The 18,004-nt window shown below is 45.8% G+C and overlaps 3 protein-coding genes across 3 annotated transcripts; all 3 read left to right on the plus strand.

Moving 5' to 3' along the window:
- Positions 1-991: 991 nt before the first annotated feature.
- CSUI_000855 (uncharacterized protein) lies at positions 992-4,878 on the plus strand (the record flags this gene model as incomplete). The annotated part of the gene is made up of 1 exon (XM_068061062.1): positions 992-4,878. A coding segment is annotated over exon 1 (2,382 nt), but the record flags the coding sequence as incomplete, so codon positions are not given.
- Positions 4,879-5,895: 1,017 nt separating this feature from the next.
- CSUI_000856 (uncharacterized protein) lies at positions 5,896-7,426 on the plus strand. The gene has a single exon (XM_068061063.1). It carries the CDS (start codon positions 6,072-6,074, stop codon positions 6,357-6,359), a length of 288 nt encoding a protein of 95 aa, XP_067926960.1. The 5' UTR covers positions 5,896-6,071; the 3' UTR covers positions 6,360-7,426.
- A 1,678-nt stretch (positions 7,427-9,104) lies between these two features.
- Positions 9,105-17,716, plus strand: CSUI_000857 (emp24 gp25l p24 family protein). Its single transcript, XM_068061064.1, has 7 exons — positions 9,105-10,330; positions 11,241-12,647; positions 13,595-13,690; positions 14,441-14,588; positions 15,293-15,386; positions 16,009-16,135; positions 16,961-17,716. Exons 1-7 carry the CDS (start codon positions 10,115-10,117, stop codon positions 17,129-17,131), a joined length of 2,259 nt encoding a protein of 752 aa, XP_067926961.1. The 5' UTR covers positions 9,105-10,114; the 3' UTR covers positions 17,132-17,716.
- The last annotated feature ends 288 nt before the right edge of the window (positions 17,717-18,004 follow it).

The raw sequence follows: 18,004 nt of genomic DNA on the forward strand, positions 1-18,004 counted from the left end.
CACCAACGGCTACAAAACAGGTCCGCGCTCCTAGCGCGCAGCCGCGCAAAAACAGCTGCAAGTGAAGCATGCTTTGATCGGAACCCAGCAGCGTCAGAAGCTACCAGATTGTGATGCGAGCCAAGAGCAACGCTAGTAAACGTGGGATGCGTTGTCGACCCTGAGACAGCACACAGGCTCCGACCTCGTACGACACAGTCTCTTGAAGACGAACTCTTGAGGCGAGGCTGAGTAAGCCGGAGAAAACCGAAATCCTGCTTCACGATTCCACACTTGGGCGGCTTCTTTCCCAGTATCACAACCGTTTGTTGGACAAAGTGCTGCCCGTGAACGTGCTGTACTTGTAGTCGTGCTTTTCGTGCTGCAGCACAGCGACGGTGACCTGCCTGAAGCAGTCCTCTACTGCCTCAGTGAACTCCCCAGCTGTAGGTACCGGAAACCCATGGGCAGTCAGAAGGTAACTCAGGGGTGACACTTCACTACTCTAGGGCCGACGAGCGACAGGGCAGTAAACCCTGTACCTTGTTCGAAGGTCGCTCGAACACATCAGCCCCAGCTTTAGCACGTGTCGCGGCCGCCCACAGACTGTCCAAGTCTCTAGTAAGCTTCAGAGCAAGCAGTCGGGAGCCCTGTGGAGGAAGAGAGACGAACCACGACTTTGTGAAGCTTACTCTGCAGTTCCTCAGCCAGATTTGGGAGAAACTTAACATGTAAGCTATTTTCGCTTCTACTACCATTCGTGGGCGTCGGGTCGAGGCAGTCGAGTTTGCCATTTACTTTCGAGATTACATACTGAAGAAATCAGAACGAGCTGAGTGACGCTTTCACATCGAACCACAACGGACATCCTGCCATGCTCGACTTCAATAGACACCATGGTTGTCTGTGGCATGGCTAGCTTCTGTCTAGCCGAGAGATGAGCAGTGTTTTGCATGCAACAGTCCTGGGCAGAACGAAGGACGGAGTCCTTTTCCACAGAAACTGCTTTTGAAACAACTTACCGATGAGTTCTTGCTGACTGAAGATCCTGCAAGGAATCCTGCCTGCGGGATTTTCTGTTCGTGACAAATAGTCGTGGCTGATCGGAGAGTGCTGCCCAGCAGGACAGGTTGTGTCTTGACTTTCCTTCACGGGACATTTCATGCATGTACTTTTTCCTCTTCCTTTGCTTTCTCAGGAAACTTCTATTTCAGCTATACAAGGGTAATTTTTCCAGAGGTGCCTAGCTTTCTCTTGTCTCAATTGTGGGCCCCAAATGTATCGATTTTGCCGGTGGCCCGCCGTTGTCTTGTGAAGACACCCCGAGAAAGCTACACAGGTTTCATTTGATGGTTTTATGACCAGAAAATCTGTCCGCCGAAAATGTTATCCTCCTTGTTTATTTGCTGCTGGGGGCACTAAACTCCATGGTTTCTCAACCTACAGGTCCGGTGACAGTTAGGCTTGACACAGGAGTCCGTTCTGGAAGAAGATCGACCTTGTCTTGTCTGGCATGATTCTCCCGGGGTTCGACTTCCCTTGGAGTGACAGACCTGACGGCAGACTGCCCGAAGGAGAAAAGTGCGACGGAAAATTCCGGCTTGTCTATCTCTCTTGTGTTTAGTAGCATTTTCTTACGTCTCCTACGTGCACCTAGAACTCGAACGGGGTTTCCAAGCCAGTCCGAGTGTGAAGAGGGAAGGAGGATAAGAATGTTTGAGAGATGCAAGTGCCTCAGAAGGAGTCGCCTTCGAGCACAACTGCCGACATTTCCCTCTTGCCTCCCTTCATATCCCTCACGTCCACTACTCTTCTCTCGCTTTCACAAATCAGACGTCCTTAGAGTAAGAGTCGCACATCCCGTCCAAGAGACCTCTTCTGGCAACTCCTGGATCTTTTAATTTCTCATTTCTCTGTACTACGACATATCTGCAAAGAAGTGACACCGGGAAGTTATCCCCGTACTTTCTGTCTTTTCCATTCTTTCTCGTCGCATCAACGAAAAGAGATATTACGGCTTGAGTCCTGAGTGAAAAGACTTCGGGTGTAGAGAGAAGAAGAATCTTCTTCTCATCCTCTCTTTTTCCCATTCTTCACTTGCTGTCTTTACGTTTCATTTGCCATAGAAACACACTCCAAGAATACCCGGGTACCCTGCAGTCCTTCCTCTCTCTTCTCTTCTTCTCTTCTCTTTTCCATCTCCCTGCCGTGGCTCATCTCTCACCCCGGTCCATCTTCCTCTTGTTTCTGTCTGTCATTCTTGGCTCTTTTCATTCAGACATCCACCGTCGTGGAAGTTTCATCCTTTCCCACTCCCACACCCCTTCCTTCTCCACACCACACCTACTAGCCGGTATAGAGTTGACCTTTCTATCTTCTTTTCTCCCCTCCTCTTTCTCTTCTTCTGGCTCTTCTTCTGACGTATCTCCTCGGAACTTCTCCTCTCCATAAGATGGACCTACTCTCTGAAACAACTCTTCTTCAAGTCTAGAAAATCCTTTCTTCAACCGTCACCATGATAGCCTATCCCCACCCAGGTGCTGCAGCAGCCGATGAGGCTGCTGTAGCCGACCAGGTAGGAGCGACGCTTCCAAGCACCGAAGATGAAGAGAGACGGGAACTCTTACAAGGAGAGACATCCCATGGAGATTCTCCGGGGAAGTCTGCTGATGAGGAAGACGAAGAAGAAGGTGAAGGTGAAGGAGAGATAGATGAGCAAATGAAGAGACGTCAACTCCAATTTCAACGCATGCAGGTGGAACATCGACGTTATATCAAGCGCATGCGCCATATGGAGAAGTTATATGGGAGGTTATCACGGGTTCGATATATTACATCGATGGGAATAGCTCTAGGGTTATCAAGTCTTCTTCTTCTATCTCTTTTCTTTCTTCTCTCTGTGTTGTGGGATCCTACGAAGTACGGAGTTCTCTTCAACACCGCGTCTTTACTTGTGAAAAGCTTCGGAGGAGCTGTCTTCATGATGGTTATGGTAGGGATGGTTCTAAGCATAAGTATGATGTGTATCTTCAGAGTAGGCACTCTCTTGTTTTTTATCTCCTTCTATATCAAATCTTTTCTTTTCTCGATTCTGTTAGCTTCAATATGTACAGCCTACTCAGGTCTTCTCCAAACAGTCTTCTTTTCCTCGTCCCCTCCTTCTTCTTCTGGATTTACAACATCTTCTCATCTCTCCCAGTTCAATCCTATACCCTATCTCCTCCTAGGGCTGGCTCTTCTTACCCACGGTGTATGTACAGCTACACCACATTTGTGGGCCTGGATTCTTTTACCCCTTATGGTCATTTCTCAGACCTTTCTTATCCTTTTCTTTCATCCTTCTCTACTAACGCCACCTGCCACAGGCATTCTCGGGTCATTTCTAGCTCTTCTGGGATCATCACCCTCTTGGATATCATTCTTCTTACTTATGCTCCTTCATACCTTCCGGGCAGGGCTTTACTCTACAGCTCTCAATTTCAAGAATCAGATCTCCTTCTTCCGTCCACCTAATGCATGCATCATCCAACCCCCCTCAGCAACTGTCTCTCCACCTAAAGCTCCTCTTCATAACACTGCAACCGTCCCTTCTCCGCTAGTAACTCAACCTCATGTGCAAGGTCTTGCAGCGGAGCATGAGTCTCTTCAGAAAGAACGCCTGATTCCTGCGTCACTATCGAACCAAGAAAATCTCACAATTAGTGAGCTTGCTGGATCAGCTGACCAAAGTACGGTTCCTCTTCCACCTCCTCAACCTAGCTCAGGAGCCCCCACCTCAGCTGCTGACTTTCTCTCTGGTCCTCCGAACTCAGGTGTAGATACAGTGGCAGGTACAAGGAAGAATGAGGATCCTGGTGAGACGAGGACAAAGAAGAGGAAAAGTTCGGGTCACCATGCTGTTCTTAGAAATGCTGGAGACCGACGGAAGAAAAGGACTGAAGACTTTAGAACTTTTTTAAGAAAAATCATCTGGAGACATTTGCTGACAGCTCTAGGGTGTTGCTGCATAGGTACGGGAATTCTTCTGGTGTCTATACACCTGGGAAAGGACGGGTTCAAGTTGAGCAGTTCTCTCCCTATACAATTGTCAGCGACGCCTCCTGAGATGACTGGAAAGAGTTTTCTTCATCTCAGGGAAGCAGACCCCCCTGAGAGCATGGCGATGGAAAACCACCAGGAGGACTCATTTGACTCGCGAGGCAATCAGGCGCAGGAACAAGGACAAAATGTGGGTGATGCTGACCGCACGCCAAGATTTTTCAGAAGAAGAAAAAGAAGACATGAAGCGAAGAGTCTTTTGAGTTCACATGGGCCTATCACAGTTTCTCTACCTCTCGGCTTCATCGAGCAAGATGCAAAGACACCTCGACCTCCGCAAGAGAAAGGAATCCCAAGTGGAGACCAAGAAGACACAACCGAGGTGTATATACACCCCGTGAGCAGAGAAGACGGGAATTTTTTGAATCAGAAGCTTCCCTCACGGTCTTTCTTGAGAAGGCCTGCACCAAACAGATCTTTACAGGGAAGCGTACTCTTCCTACGTCCTACATCCTTAGCACTAGCATCCGCTTTTTCTCCTTCTTTTATGAGCTCAGACCTTCTCTTTCACCAGTTTGCTGATCGAGAAAGCTCCCAAAGGACCGGACGCCAAGATGGTTCTAGCAACAATAAGTCGATTGGAGTTAGAAACAAAGAAGAGAAGGCCGGGTTCCCTTACAGTATTGCTTCGGAAAGCATCGATAGGGTTCTGTCGTTTCTTCATCTTGGAACTCAGGAAAGTCAACAGGACCTCCTCCCTGGACAACCGGGCCCTTCAAGTCTCTTTCTAGCGGGCCTCCTTCTCTTAGCCTGTGGTGGAGTGCTCGTCTCTATACAAATCGTATGGCTTCTCTCTACATGGATTGATAGTAAGCTCTCACATACATACATACATACACATACACGCATCTTCATACATACTTACATACAAGCCTTCTTATTGCTTGTATGTGTTGTTGTCTTTGCATGTCTGGCCTTCATACTCAGAGGTTTTATGCCTACCCCATGACAGAGACGAGTCTGTGATGTAGATGTATATACCGAAAAGAAACGAACTCCATGCCTGTCGAGAAGGGAGTCATGGACAGTGTATCTGTTTTAGATTCCTCTCAAAGTCTGTCATTTCCCCGTCCATGGTGATTCTTTCTCCTGGTGTCTGTCTGTTGGTCTTTCCCCACGTAGAGATGAAGTCGCGTGTGATAGTGATAGAAGAAGAGCCTTCGCCGGCGTTTTACATGATCCTGCATGCGTAGTCAGAAAGCAACTAGATGTCAACATCCTAACTCTCTGTTGTTCCTGTTTCTTTTCTGAAAGGTCCCGCTCTTTACTAGAAAAAGGTCTGTACATACACACTGGAACTATAGGAGGCTTTGAACTGTGTGTGAAGTTGTTGAGAAAGTACGGTGCTTGGGCGCAGCAGACCATTTTCTGTCTTTCTTTCTATCCCTACGTACGTTTATCGACAATCGCTATGAAGAAGGGAGGATTTCTCGTGAAGTTTTCCTGCGCACCGGCCACCTTTCTTTTACCTAGGACAAAAAAGGGGCACTTTTCTTCCATAACCTTCACTCTAGAAGATCATCTTTCTCTACGTCTATATACTTTTTGCAGACAGTCTTCTACACAGATATATAGGAAGATATAGACGGGGATATACAGGTTCACTACAACTATGTAGATATATTGCCATCTCTTCTCACCCAGTTTTCTTGTTGTTTCTTCTCCTTCGTCTTCTCTTCTTCTCCCTCTTTCGTGGTGTATCTGTGTTTGAGTCTCGCGGTAAGCCGCAAGTAGGTGGGTGTACATACACCTTGAATGCACTCGCTCTTGCTTCTTGCATATGTCTTTCTTTTCCAGATTTGTTTTTCTCCCCTATGGCGCCTATCAATCGAAACGCCAAGTGCATCCTCAAGTCACCGAATATAAGCCTGCGTCAAGATATCCCTGTACAACTTGGGAAGCTAGGCCCGTTGATCTCGAAGCTTTTCTCGACAGGCAAGAAACGTGGAGGAGGGAGAAAAGGTAGTCGAAGAACGCTACAATCTCCTGAGCTTATGAGGGGAAAAGATATGGAGGCTTCTCGACTCTCTGCCGAAGAAGAAGAAGAAAGAGAAACTGACGAAGAAGCTGGCAAATCTCTTTTACACACAGAGAAAGAAGAAGACGGTTATGACGTGTCTTCAGGGACGGATGAGAATCTTATGTCTGGGGATGAAGAGGATGAAGATGTTGAGGAAAATACGATGGATGCCTTGCTAGCCGCTAGAAGGAGTGAAGGCGAGAATATCCCAGTCATGTATCGGGGGGATGGTGATAGGGGTACAGGAATCGAGGGAGAATAAATCGATCTAGAGAGAAGAGTTGAACGTAGAAGACGAAGAAGAAAGAATGAAGGAAGATGATGGTATACAAGAAACAGGTGATGGTCGGATATAGACGGACACTGTTCTGCTTTCTTTGGTGCGAGGCTAAGAAAAGAGAAGAAGAAGAAAAGAGTAGAAGAAGAAGAAAACCGAGAGAAACAAAGGAGAGAAGTGAAGTTCCTTGAGGGAGGATGAAGCGTGAGTATAGTGATAGACAACGTCAATGAGCGAAGATAGACAAGAAGAAGACTGGCAGTTTCTTCTTCTACTTGAGCCACATTGATGAATGGTTAGCTTAAGCTAGCTTCTCTTTTCTATTCCCGCCTTCAGGGACAAGATGAAATAAGAATGGAAAAAGATAGCTTACCAATGAAGCCGTCCATCTGCTGTCGTGAGAGCGCGAGAAATTGCATGTACATAGATAAAGGGAGAGAGTCTTCTGTCTACCCATATGCACTGGAATACATACAGATCCACGCAGGTGAAGTGTATGAGAGGTAGAGAATGAAGAAGCTTATCTCTATGGAGGTGATAATTGCGATTTGTCTAGTTTGAATCAAGTAAAAATCTATATATACCCTTACTTACCTATCTCTACATATGTGTGCATTTACCTATACGAACAGCATTATCTATTAGCGGAGACAGATCGATATATTTCAAGACGAGTGTATCTATAAGATCTCTCTCTATATGTATTTTTGTGGTAGATGTGGATAAATGCAGGTGTATGTGAAAGGATAAGATAGAAAACAGGTCCTCTTATGATGAAGTTCACACTTGCCGACGAATCCACGAAGCTACCTGAGGAATGGTTTTTTTTTATATCGGGATGAAGAAGGAAGTGAAGAAGAGAAGAAGATGAAGCCAGATGAAACATGTAGTTCTTTCATTTTACCTGAGAAGTAGAAAACTTTCTCAGGTGTCATTTGAATTTCCTTCTTTGTTTTTGTTTCCTTCACTAGTGCTTGTTGAAGGTATGAAGACTATTTTGATTATTGCATGTACCCCCATGTGCTAACTAACTTCCTAACCATACAATAGACACACCGCTAGCCGAGTGTCTACTCTTATTGAGAGTTCACCATCACCACCACCAAGAAGAGAAGGAGAGTGAATCTAACGCGAATGAGGAGAACGGAGTTCTATCCACCGTACTGCTAATACGGTCTCCTCACACCACTACTAGCAGAACCGAGGCAAGAGAGAGGATCGGAATAATCGGGTGTACATACACCTCATGTCACTCAGAGAGGTGCGACAGGGCGGGGATCGCACCGGTAGACAGCCTCCAGATGCACTTGAAAGATGTTTCACGAGAATCGTTTTTGAACCGACCTGTGCGCGCGTATGCATTTCTTAGAGTGAATATCGCAACTGTTTGATACGAGAAACGTCTTTGCCGCGTTTTCTCCCCTTCCTGAAGAAACGTCTTTCTGGTGAGGAAAGGGAGAGAGAGAGGGGGACAACCGTCTCTGCACAAGATGCCCTTGACTAGGCGTTATGGATTGAGATCAGAAGAGAGCACTGGATACTGAAAGAGACATTCATTCTCTTTGGACCGGGTGCCCCGTGAACACTAGGACCCTCTCCATACTTTTTCATATCGGGATTTGTCTGTGATTCTGGTCGTTTTCTCTGCCCATGTCCCTTCTGACTTGAACACTAGGATGGAAAGAGAAAAGAAGATTGTTGCTTCTCCTTTATCCGGCTCACTCGCAAAGACTCACGCAGCTTTCGGTGGATGATTTCTTGCTCATTTCTTACAAGGAAGGACAACGTCTCTCTGATTCGTAAGGTCTTTCGTTCTCGAATGGAATCGAATCATACCATCTTTGGAAACCTGACTTACTCCTTTCTCCTTCCCTTAAACCCTTTCAAGTGTGGTGGGTGTGAGGGACGTGAAACAGATGAATCTCTCTGCATCCATCCTGTCGTCCATTCTCAGGTGACAGAGGAAAGACACTTCTTCAACACTGACACGCACACTCTCACCTGACACCTCTCTAGTCCAATCCTTTAGATGCTATTGCAGCCGGAACGAAACACCGGCCACCTTTCTTGACCTTCTCGGTGTCGAGATCGATCAGGGTATCAACTTTCTCAGAGGTCACGACCTTTGCTCGATAAGACGCGTAAGGACTCTTGGCAGGGAGAGAAGAAAAGGTACCTTGATCCAGACAGAACGAATCTCTTCTGTCGGCGTATCTTCGGAGAGTCTTTCTAGCAAGTATTTGTCGGTGCTGTCAGAATCACTCCGGCACTTTTTACCCTCCTCCTTTTCTCTTTCAGACTCTGAAAGGCTTCCGCTCCTCGTTTGATCGGACTGAGAAAGAGAGAACCATCTCTGTAGGCTTGTAGCCTCGCAGTCCTCGTAACCACGTGTAACATCCCTGTAAGATCTTCTCTCACCTTCCGTCACATACATTTCGCTTCCCTCTATTCTCTAGATCCCCTTCTGCCTTCTCTCCTCTCTGTCTGTTCCACGACAAGATTCTGAAAGATTCAAACTTTCTTTCTCCTCATCCAGGAGGACTCACGTCACCCCCCCGAGAGTCCCGAAGCGCGCACATGCACACAGCAGAAACGTCTTGTGATGGAACAATTCGATTCTAGTTTGGAGAAGTGGATCCAGGTGTGGTGGTGGTGGTGGTAGGTGGTCGTGGTGGCTTTGCATACAAACAGAAGTGAAAGCACACAACAACAGCAAGTCGACTGGCTCATAAGGACGCCGGCGTATGAAGTTACCTTAGGTCTCGCTTCTCGGCCGGTTTTCTTCTTTTCTCTTTCTTTTCTACTCTCATATCTGTGTTCCTTTCCTCCTTCTTTTGTTGCCAAGTGTTTCGTGTTGCTTCTTTCTCTTTCTCTTCTCGTTTCTTCTCTGCATGCATCAGCACCCGTCCGATGAGAAAGCAGCTTTTGTTCCCTAGCCTTGTCTAAGCTGCCTGATTGCGGGGGGGGGAGTCTCTTTCTCTTTCCTGCCTTCGGGGGATTTCTGAGGTTTTCGCGAGCTCTTTCTGATTCAGCGGAGTTGTTTCATAACAGCAAATTCGCCTCATTAGCACAAAGTGGGGAGTTTTCCCGCAGAAACCCGGACTTTCCCGCAGTTACCCTAACTCTCATGAAGCATCTCTTCTCGGCCTCTCCAGTCAACCTATCTCTCTTGCTTTCGCCAGAAAATCCTGTTCTTTGCTTCATCCGGAGTCCCCCCGTAGAAAACCCCACGTTTTTGTTGACCTTCTGTAGTCCTCTCCTACCAAAATTCAGCCGTAAAGACCGAACCATCTTCACTGGTGTCCATCGTCACACGCCTTCCCTCTCTCCTCCTTTTCTTACTCTCTTGTCCTTCTCTTCACTCCAGGTATCATCGACTCTCCAGCTGTCCACGTTGACCTTCCTCTTCTTCTGAGGTGAATTCTTCTACATAGGGAAAGAGGGTCTCAACGTTGTTCTCTTGCGTCGTATCGATCTACCTACCTCTTTCACTCCCAACTACAACTACACAGAGAGTCACCTTCAATGTTCCCCCCCCTTTTCGATTCTTTTGGAGTTTTTTTATCTATTTCTCTTTTGTCTTCTCTTGTTTTTTCTGTCTCCTCTCTATTCGTCTCATCTTGTCGGTCTTCTCCGCGTCCTCCCATGCTGATACATGCGATTTCTTGTGTACTGAGTAGACGAAGAGCATACTAGTTTTCTTTCTCCCTTCCTTTTCTCCCTTCTCTCTTTCTCCCCCTATGCCTGGAAAGATGGAGGGACGACAGGGTGGCCATAGGAGTTCCTCGAGTCTCGTAAGATCCACTAGGAGTCTCTTCTTTCTGTCTCTTGTTGCAACTGCGTCTTTTGTATCCCTCTCTAGCTTTCTATTCTTCTCTCCAAATCTTCAAGATGATGGGAGTGTCTTTAACTCAATCTTTGCACATGCTGCTGGAGGACAGCCTCAAGGAGGAAGGGTAGGCCCACGGCGGATGTCTCAAGAAGAAGCTGATTCGTTTCTTTGATATAGAAAGGAGAATGCAATGCATCTTTGCTGCAACAGAAGAAAAGACAAAAAGTCGTCTATCCTCTGCTCTTGATCTTCTCACTTTTCTCTCTGAATACTAAGGGAATGTGGAGGGGAAGAGGTAGTTGATAATACTAGTGTATGATGTCTTATATGCGGTAGAGATAAGAACATGCTTCATGGTGTATGTACATTCTGTTGGTATGCCTTTTCCAAGATGAACTTAGGCTATGGCGTGGAAGTGCTCCGATTCTCAGAGACATGATGAGGGACTGAAGAAAAGAAAGAAGAGAAAGAAGATAGAGACGGTGTGTTGGTGGTATGAATAACACAAAGGCATCATTTTGCTCTCGGAGTGTCGTCACTTCGGGTGTACATACAGCGCGACTTCCTATTCTATGTTGTATTGAAGCCAGCATCTATCGTGACATACGTGTATAATCCTTTTAATCCGTTAGTCAGAATTTGACTCCTGTCTCTTCTTTAGCTTGTTACGAATTCTCATCTGATGATCATCCGTCCTTCTATGGTGGTATATTCACTCCTCTTACTTTCAGTACTTCTCTAGCTTCCCCGCGTCTTTCGTGTCCCATGCAATCAATGCAGATGGATATACCCCTCACTCAGATCATTCCTCTGATAGAGCTAGATCTCGATGCATAGAGAAGAGAACATGTGAAGAGACTCACATGTTCTCTTCTCTATAAATCATGATCTAGCGAAAGAGACCTATGCCATCACCCCTCTTCATAGACCTTTCTCCCCCCTCGCCCTCTTTCTTTTCTTTGCATATCCTCCTGTACCCCTCTCTGTCTCTTTCTCTCTTTATCTCTTACTGGTTGTCTTTCTTTCTCCTTTAGGCACCACCACCCCCTCCTCCTCCTCCTCCGTCTCAGCAATATTACCAGAATTATCAACAAGAGCCAGAGGATTACTATGGCTCAGCAGGAGGAGAAGGCGTAGCCGCGTCATCCCAAGGAGAGGGAGAAGCGATCCCCCCGTCCTACGAGCCTATCAACGCCTACGATGAAGAGGCAGCAGGAGGAGATCCCTCTCAACAGCAACAGCCTGCTGCTTCTTCTTCTTCAGGTTCTTATTATTCTCAAGATGCTCAGCAAGCAGCCTATGATCCCCCATCCCCTCCACAAGCCGACCAAGCTTATGCATCTCCTCCTCCTCCTCGTTATCAACAGCAATACTCTCAGCCTCCTCCTCCTCCCCCTGTCTACCAGCAACAAGCATATCCTGGCGCTACTCAACAACAGCAGCAAGCAGCGTATGGAGGGGCAGGAGGGAATACATATCAGCAACCTCCTCCTCCTCCTCAACAAGGAAGGGGAGGAGGGGGGTATGCTGCTGGTACTCCTCCATCACGTCAAGGGGGGAATGCACCCCCACCCCCACCTCCTCCTCCTCCTCAAGCATCCGCACAACAACAGCAACAGGGTGGAGGCTACTATAATACAAATACGAACAACAACCAACAGCCTCCTCAGTACCGTGCCCCTCCTCCACCTCCTCCTCCTCGTCAACAGCAGACTGGGGAGGGATATCAACAGCAACAGCGGCAGGCAAATCAAGGGGGAGTTCCCCCCCCCACGGGCACAGTCAATGCACAAGGAAGAGGAGGAGCTGTACCGCCTCCCCCTCCTCAACAACAGCCTCCTCGAGGAGGAAATGCAGGAGCCTATCAACCACCAAGGACAGCTTCAGGAGGAAGTCCACCTCCTCCACCTCCTCAGGCACAAAGACAAGCAAATCGACAGCCACAGCAACCTCCCCCCGCTCAACCCCCCAATCGAGATGGTCAGCCAGGGGCAGTTCCCCCGACGACCCCCCAGCAGCAGCAACAGCAGGCGAAGAGACCTCCGCAACAGCCATCGCAACAGCAAGGGAGAACAGCAGGAGGAGGGTATAGTAATAATACAAACAATAAGAAACCTCAGAAACAAGCATCTGGAGTTCAGAAAGCCTCGCCATCTCAACAGAAGACGACGACAGGGACAGGAGGTAACCGGCAGCAGGGGGGGGCGCCACCACCACCTCCTCCCCCTCAACAGCAAGCTCCTCCGAAGCGTGTAACTAGCGGTGCCCCGGCACCTTCTGCTAAGAGCGCTGGGGGAGCCCCGAGTCGGGCTTCTACGGGAGCAGGAGGAGGAAAGTATGGGGCGGGGGCACCCCCTGCTGCTGCTGCTGTTGAAGAGGATCTTGACGAAGAGGAAGACGATGAAATTGAAGGGAGAATACGAAGGAATGACGAAGGGCAAGTAAGGAGTAGATTGAAGGGGGGTGAGGAATAGGAAAAGAAGGAGAAAGAGCAAGGTTGTTTTCTATAGTCTTGATAGACAGATGTGTGGCTTTCTTTGTGGTGGAGAGAAGAGAGGGGTAGGCGGTTTGCATGTGTTCATGTATGTAGATAGGTTACTTGAAACAGTCTGTACGTACAGGGTATGTGACAAGAGAAGATTGAAGAGGTTCTACTAGTGAAGTGCATATCAGATGGAAAGAGTAGGGAAGCAGCAGTTGAAAGATAGCATAGAAGATAGGTGCCCTTAGCCTTTCTCTAGAGACACACCAGACGAACCGAAGTGGCGTGGTAGTTTTTATGAAGCTCCAGAGGTCTATGTATTATGAAACAGATGTGTCGCCTTCACTATGTCACTCTCTCTCTATTCTCTGACCTGTATGTACAGTATGCATTCTGAGAGAGAAGATGTATCTATGCCTGTCTGTAGAGAGGGGAGAACATAGATAGAGGAGATACTTCCCCTTCTTTCGGCAGAGCAGTGTGTCTCAAGGTGCATTTCTCTTTATGAAACAATTCTCCTCTTAAGAAATCTTGACTTTCTGTGCGTGTCTGTCTCTGTTCTCTCGATCCCCTTCTAGATGGTCTACTCAGTCATATGTATCTATACACATCTATATAGAGAGATAGAGAGAGACGTCTCTCCGTCTGTATCACTTCAGCCACCATACATGTATAGGGAGAGAGAGATACGGTCTTCGTTCTTATTGAGATCGCCGTTGTATGTATGTATGTGTATATATCTAGCTATGTATGTATGTAGGGAGACAAGAGGGCGAGGGTGTTGTTGCATGCAATCTCGTTTCTCTCTCTTCTTGATGGTCTGTCTGTTTAGTGTTGCTGACCCAAGAACGGTGTGTATTCTCAGCTGTCATAACTCAGGTCTCTTCTTTCTGTCTTTCTTTCCAGTTATATGATCAAGAAGATGATAGTGAAGAAGATTCGCATGCTTCCTTGATGGAAGAGTGGGAGAAGCACATGCAAAACTTCATACCTGAGATGCTTGTAAGCTCATCTGACTTTACCGTCTTTCTTCAAATTGTCCTTGTCAAACAGGAGAGACAGATGAATCTATAGATCCGTCTCTTTTTCTCTCTTTCTTTCACAGACTGTCTCTTCTTCCCTCTCCTCTTCTTGGCTTCTCTTCATCTCTCTCTATCTTGTAGGGAGAATGTCCTGTCTCCGAAATTCCTTCTCATATTCAAGTAGAGAGATGTATGTAGCTCATCATTAACGAGACATCAAGAAAGAGACAGAATCCTCTCTATCATTATCGGCTCTTTCTTCTTTCTCTTGTCTTAACTTCTGCCTATCTTCTTTCTCTCCAACTTTTTCTTTCTCTTCGTCTTGAAGACAGTTCATTCATCCTTCTCTCGACCAGGGCTTCTATTTCATTCAAAAGAGATATTCTCACGCCTTTTTCTCCTTCTTCTCTTCTCATGGCGAGCGAGCGTTCTCAAATGTAGAAGATAGCATCCTCCTATGGCATAAGAAGAATAGGTACCTCCCCATCATCTTGCTTTCCTCTTTATCTCTCTTTCTCTTGCCTTTTATTTATCGTCTCTCCTTATGTTCTTAGTCATCGAGCTGCTTTCTTCTCTTTTCTTTCTCATCTTGTCTCATCGCCTCGTTATCTTTCCCACTCCAAGGAGAGAGAAGCGATCTTTCTTTCTTTCGTTCCTTGGGTATTTGAGGTGTCTGGAAGAATAGACATTCTTCTTTCTTTCTGTTTTTTTCTCTTTGTGTGACATACAGGTAACTTTCCCGTTATCTCCGAGAAGCGACGAGTATTTCTATGAAACCATAGAGAAGAATGAAGGTGTTGTACATCTGCGGGGTGGCTTCTTCGTTGGAGGAGAGGAAGGATCTTCTGCGGTCGATTTCTCTATTACCGATCCAGACGGTAGGGAAGAAAAGCAAAGACTCTCGTAAAGAAGAGAAAGAACAAGACAGACGGCGGATCTACAGAGAGAGACAAAGAGAGAGAAGGATGTAGGAGCACTCTCTCTTCTTCTCTCTGTCTCTCGATACTTGTGTATACAAGCGCTATATATATACATGTATGTATGGATCTAGATAGATTGATGGATGTACAGGTCTTGTTTGGTTGACGTACTAGGGTGGGGAAGTTTTTTATATAGATGTGGATGTGTACAGATAGATATGTATACATGTATATGTATATGTGAAAGATATGAGGACGTTGTGTGTCTTCATCCACATATGTATGTATATATGTACTTTCCAGGACATATGGTTTATCATAATTCAAGAAAGTCCTAGGCTTCCTGGAATGAAGAAAGTTTGTTCCTTGGCGAAGAATTCGATCTCTTCTCTTTCTTCTTTACTCTCTTCTCTCTTCTCGTTTTCATTCTTCTCTTTGTTCTTCTTTCTCTCTCTCTCTCTCCCGTCATAGAGCTGTCAGCATGCGCCATAAATAGCTCCTCTCCCATCTCTTCCTAGTAGTGGCTGTCTCATCTCTCCTTTTTCATCTTTCGGATTTTAGCAAGATTTCTATTTTTTCTCCGAATCGTCCTTTCTTTGCTCCTGAGAGAGAGATAGACGGATGCCTTTTCTTTCTTTCTTTTTCTCTTTCTTTTTTCCCAGGTGACGTGATCTATAAGAAGAGCAAGAGTGAGGGTTTATTCTACTTCAACGCAGAAAAGAAAGGAACGTATTCCTTCATTGTCTCAAATCACAGGTAACAAGCAAAGAACAACCTTCCTGTCTCTCTCAAGTTTCTTTTTGAAGAATAGGTTTTTCTCATACAGCGTGGGTCGAAGAAAAACTATGGGTAGTAGCCTTCTTGGGGTGTATATACATCAGACCCTAGGAGTTTATAACAGAACACTTTGGTCTGCGTGTCCGGTTTTTTCTTCAGTTCTTTCCATTCATATTTTTGTATTTGTTTTGAAGTAACATACATCTCTCTTTCTCTATGTTTCGAACTCCGAAGATTGAATTTCTTCTTCCTCTGTCTTTCTTTCCTACTTTCTTTTCCACAACTGACAAAAGATAGAGAGAGGGAGAAAGACCTTGTGTCGACTTGTGGGGAAGAGACACCTTTTCGTCGAAGAATCTCTTCCTTTCTCTTTCTTCTTTCTAGAAAAGTTTAAAGAATGTCCCTCTTGTTCTACCACCAAGTTGGCTCTCCCTCTGTTTCATCATAAACATCATCTTTCTCACCTTATTCTTTCTTTCTCTCTCTCCATCTTTTCATCTCTCTATCCAGTCTATCTTTCTTCGTTCTTTCTTCTCGTCTTTCTTTCCTATCCATCTATCCATCCATCTTTCTTTCTTTCATTCGCTTTTGTTCTGTGTAGATGGATGGAGACAAAGATGGTGACGTTTGCGATAGGCCGAGGAAATGAGACAGCTCTTATGCCAAAGCATGTACAGACAGCCGAAGAAATGGCCGATACACTTCAGAATCAGCTTCGTGATATACAGGTCAGCTCCCTTCCCTCTCTTCGTCCATCGGATAATTCTTCTCTTCTCTTCTATCCTTCTTTATCATCGCGCCTCCCTGTCTCTTGTTCCACTCCTATATGTCTGTGTATAGATATCATATGGATATTTGTGAAGAGAGGTCTTTACAATTTTTATACATAAATATAAAGAGAAAGAAGAATCGCAGATACACTCCTCGTATATCTTCTTCCCGCCGCGTGGTCTATGTTGTGTATCCGTAGTCTGATATACCCTGTTCTATCTATTCGTGTATCTATCCATATACATACATATATATCATACATATCTGCATGCGCACGTAACATATTTGTATACCAATACATCGGCATATATATGCGGAGATGAGTTGTGGGTCTAGGGAGTGTATAGAAGTCTTTGGTCGGGTGTGCGTTCTGTTGAGAGAGGTTTCTTATGAGGTGTCGAGACAGGCGAGAGAGGAATGGTTTCTGTGTGTTTCTTCTTCTATGAAAGGGAGGGCAGAATCCGCTGCAGCTGTTGCAAGAGCACATCAAAGATGAGAAGAAAAAGAAGCAAAAAAGAAGGAGTAATAACAGGAGAGAACAACTGTCTTTTCTCATTGTCTTCGCATACATACCACCCATCCATATGCGTATTTGTACATATGTACCTCTATATATATATATATTCAGCGATAGATATCTGTATATCTATACATCACATATATCGATATACACTGGATGGCCGGTTTTTTGGAGGAAGGTGAAGAGTAGAAGGTCGTCGTCGTGTTTGGGGTGCTGTAGCGACGAGAGGTTCTCCATGTGTTTCTCTGTTGGTATGTGACAGGCAGAGACAACCTACCTGTGGATCCGTCAGCGCTCGCATGCAGAGGCAGCTGCGGCTCTTCATTCGAAGCTCTTCTGGCTAGCTGTGGTCGAATTCGGGTGTCTCGTCACCACTGCGGCTTTCCATGTCTTTTATATTCAATCTCTTGTTTCGGATAAAAGAATTCTGTAAATAGACAGACAGAGAGAGAGGGATATGTCCTCTTTCCTTCTTTCTCTCTTACCTTTTGAGAGATCTTCTCTTCTTCATCTGTTTTTCTTCTGGTCCAAACAAGAAGGAATATGGACCGTTGTCTTTCTTTCTCTCCCCTGCTATTTGTAGACCTGTCCCGTCTCTTCCTCTCTGTTGATGTCTCACGGGCGCAGGAGCCACATTTGTATATGTGTTTCATAGCATCCAGAAAGAATGTGTTCATCCGTATGGATAAGATAGATGTAGGGAGAGAAAGATTCATATACATGGATCTTTCTCTATGTTTGTACGAGTTATGAACAACAGGCAAGAGGAGAACAAAACAGAAAGAGAAGGATAACCCTTCTTCTCTCACTCTTTCTCTCGCTGAAAATGTCTTTTGTGCATGTGGCTTCTCGTTTCCATTCTTTGTCTCTTCTCTCTTCTTTCCTTTTCTTCATCGTTCCTTCCTTTCTTTCGAGTCACATGGAGTGACATATGTATCGTACAGGATCGATGTTTCTCTCTCTGTTGATACTCCTATTGTGCTCTTCTGTCTCTTTCTTTCGCTATGTGCATGCCCCATGTATACTTGGTGTGCCCCCTATTTGCGTATCCTTGATGTCTGTGTATGTACAGCCCGTGTGTCTGAAATAAATCTTTCGACTTTTCTTATCATTCTCCCAACTCAAACATACGCCCTAACAATCCAAATACCTGCCGTCTCCTCCCTACATCTATATATAGATATGTCTCTCACATCGCTTCTGTCTTTATTGGTATGTGTATGTCTCTTTCTACGAGTGTGAAGATGAGCGACCGTTTGTAGAGAGGAGAGGATAGAGATAGAAGAGAACCTCTCCATTGGGACTG

The sequence above is a fragment of the Cystoisospora suis genome (genome assembly GCF_002600585.1).
Source record: "Cystoisospora suis strain Wien I chromosome Unknown contig_323, whole genome shotgun sequence".
In the NCBI taxonomy this organism is placed as follows: Eukaryota; Apicomplexa; class Conoidasida; order Eucoccidiorida; family Sarcocystidae; genus Cystoisospora; species Cystoisospora suis.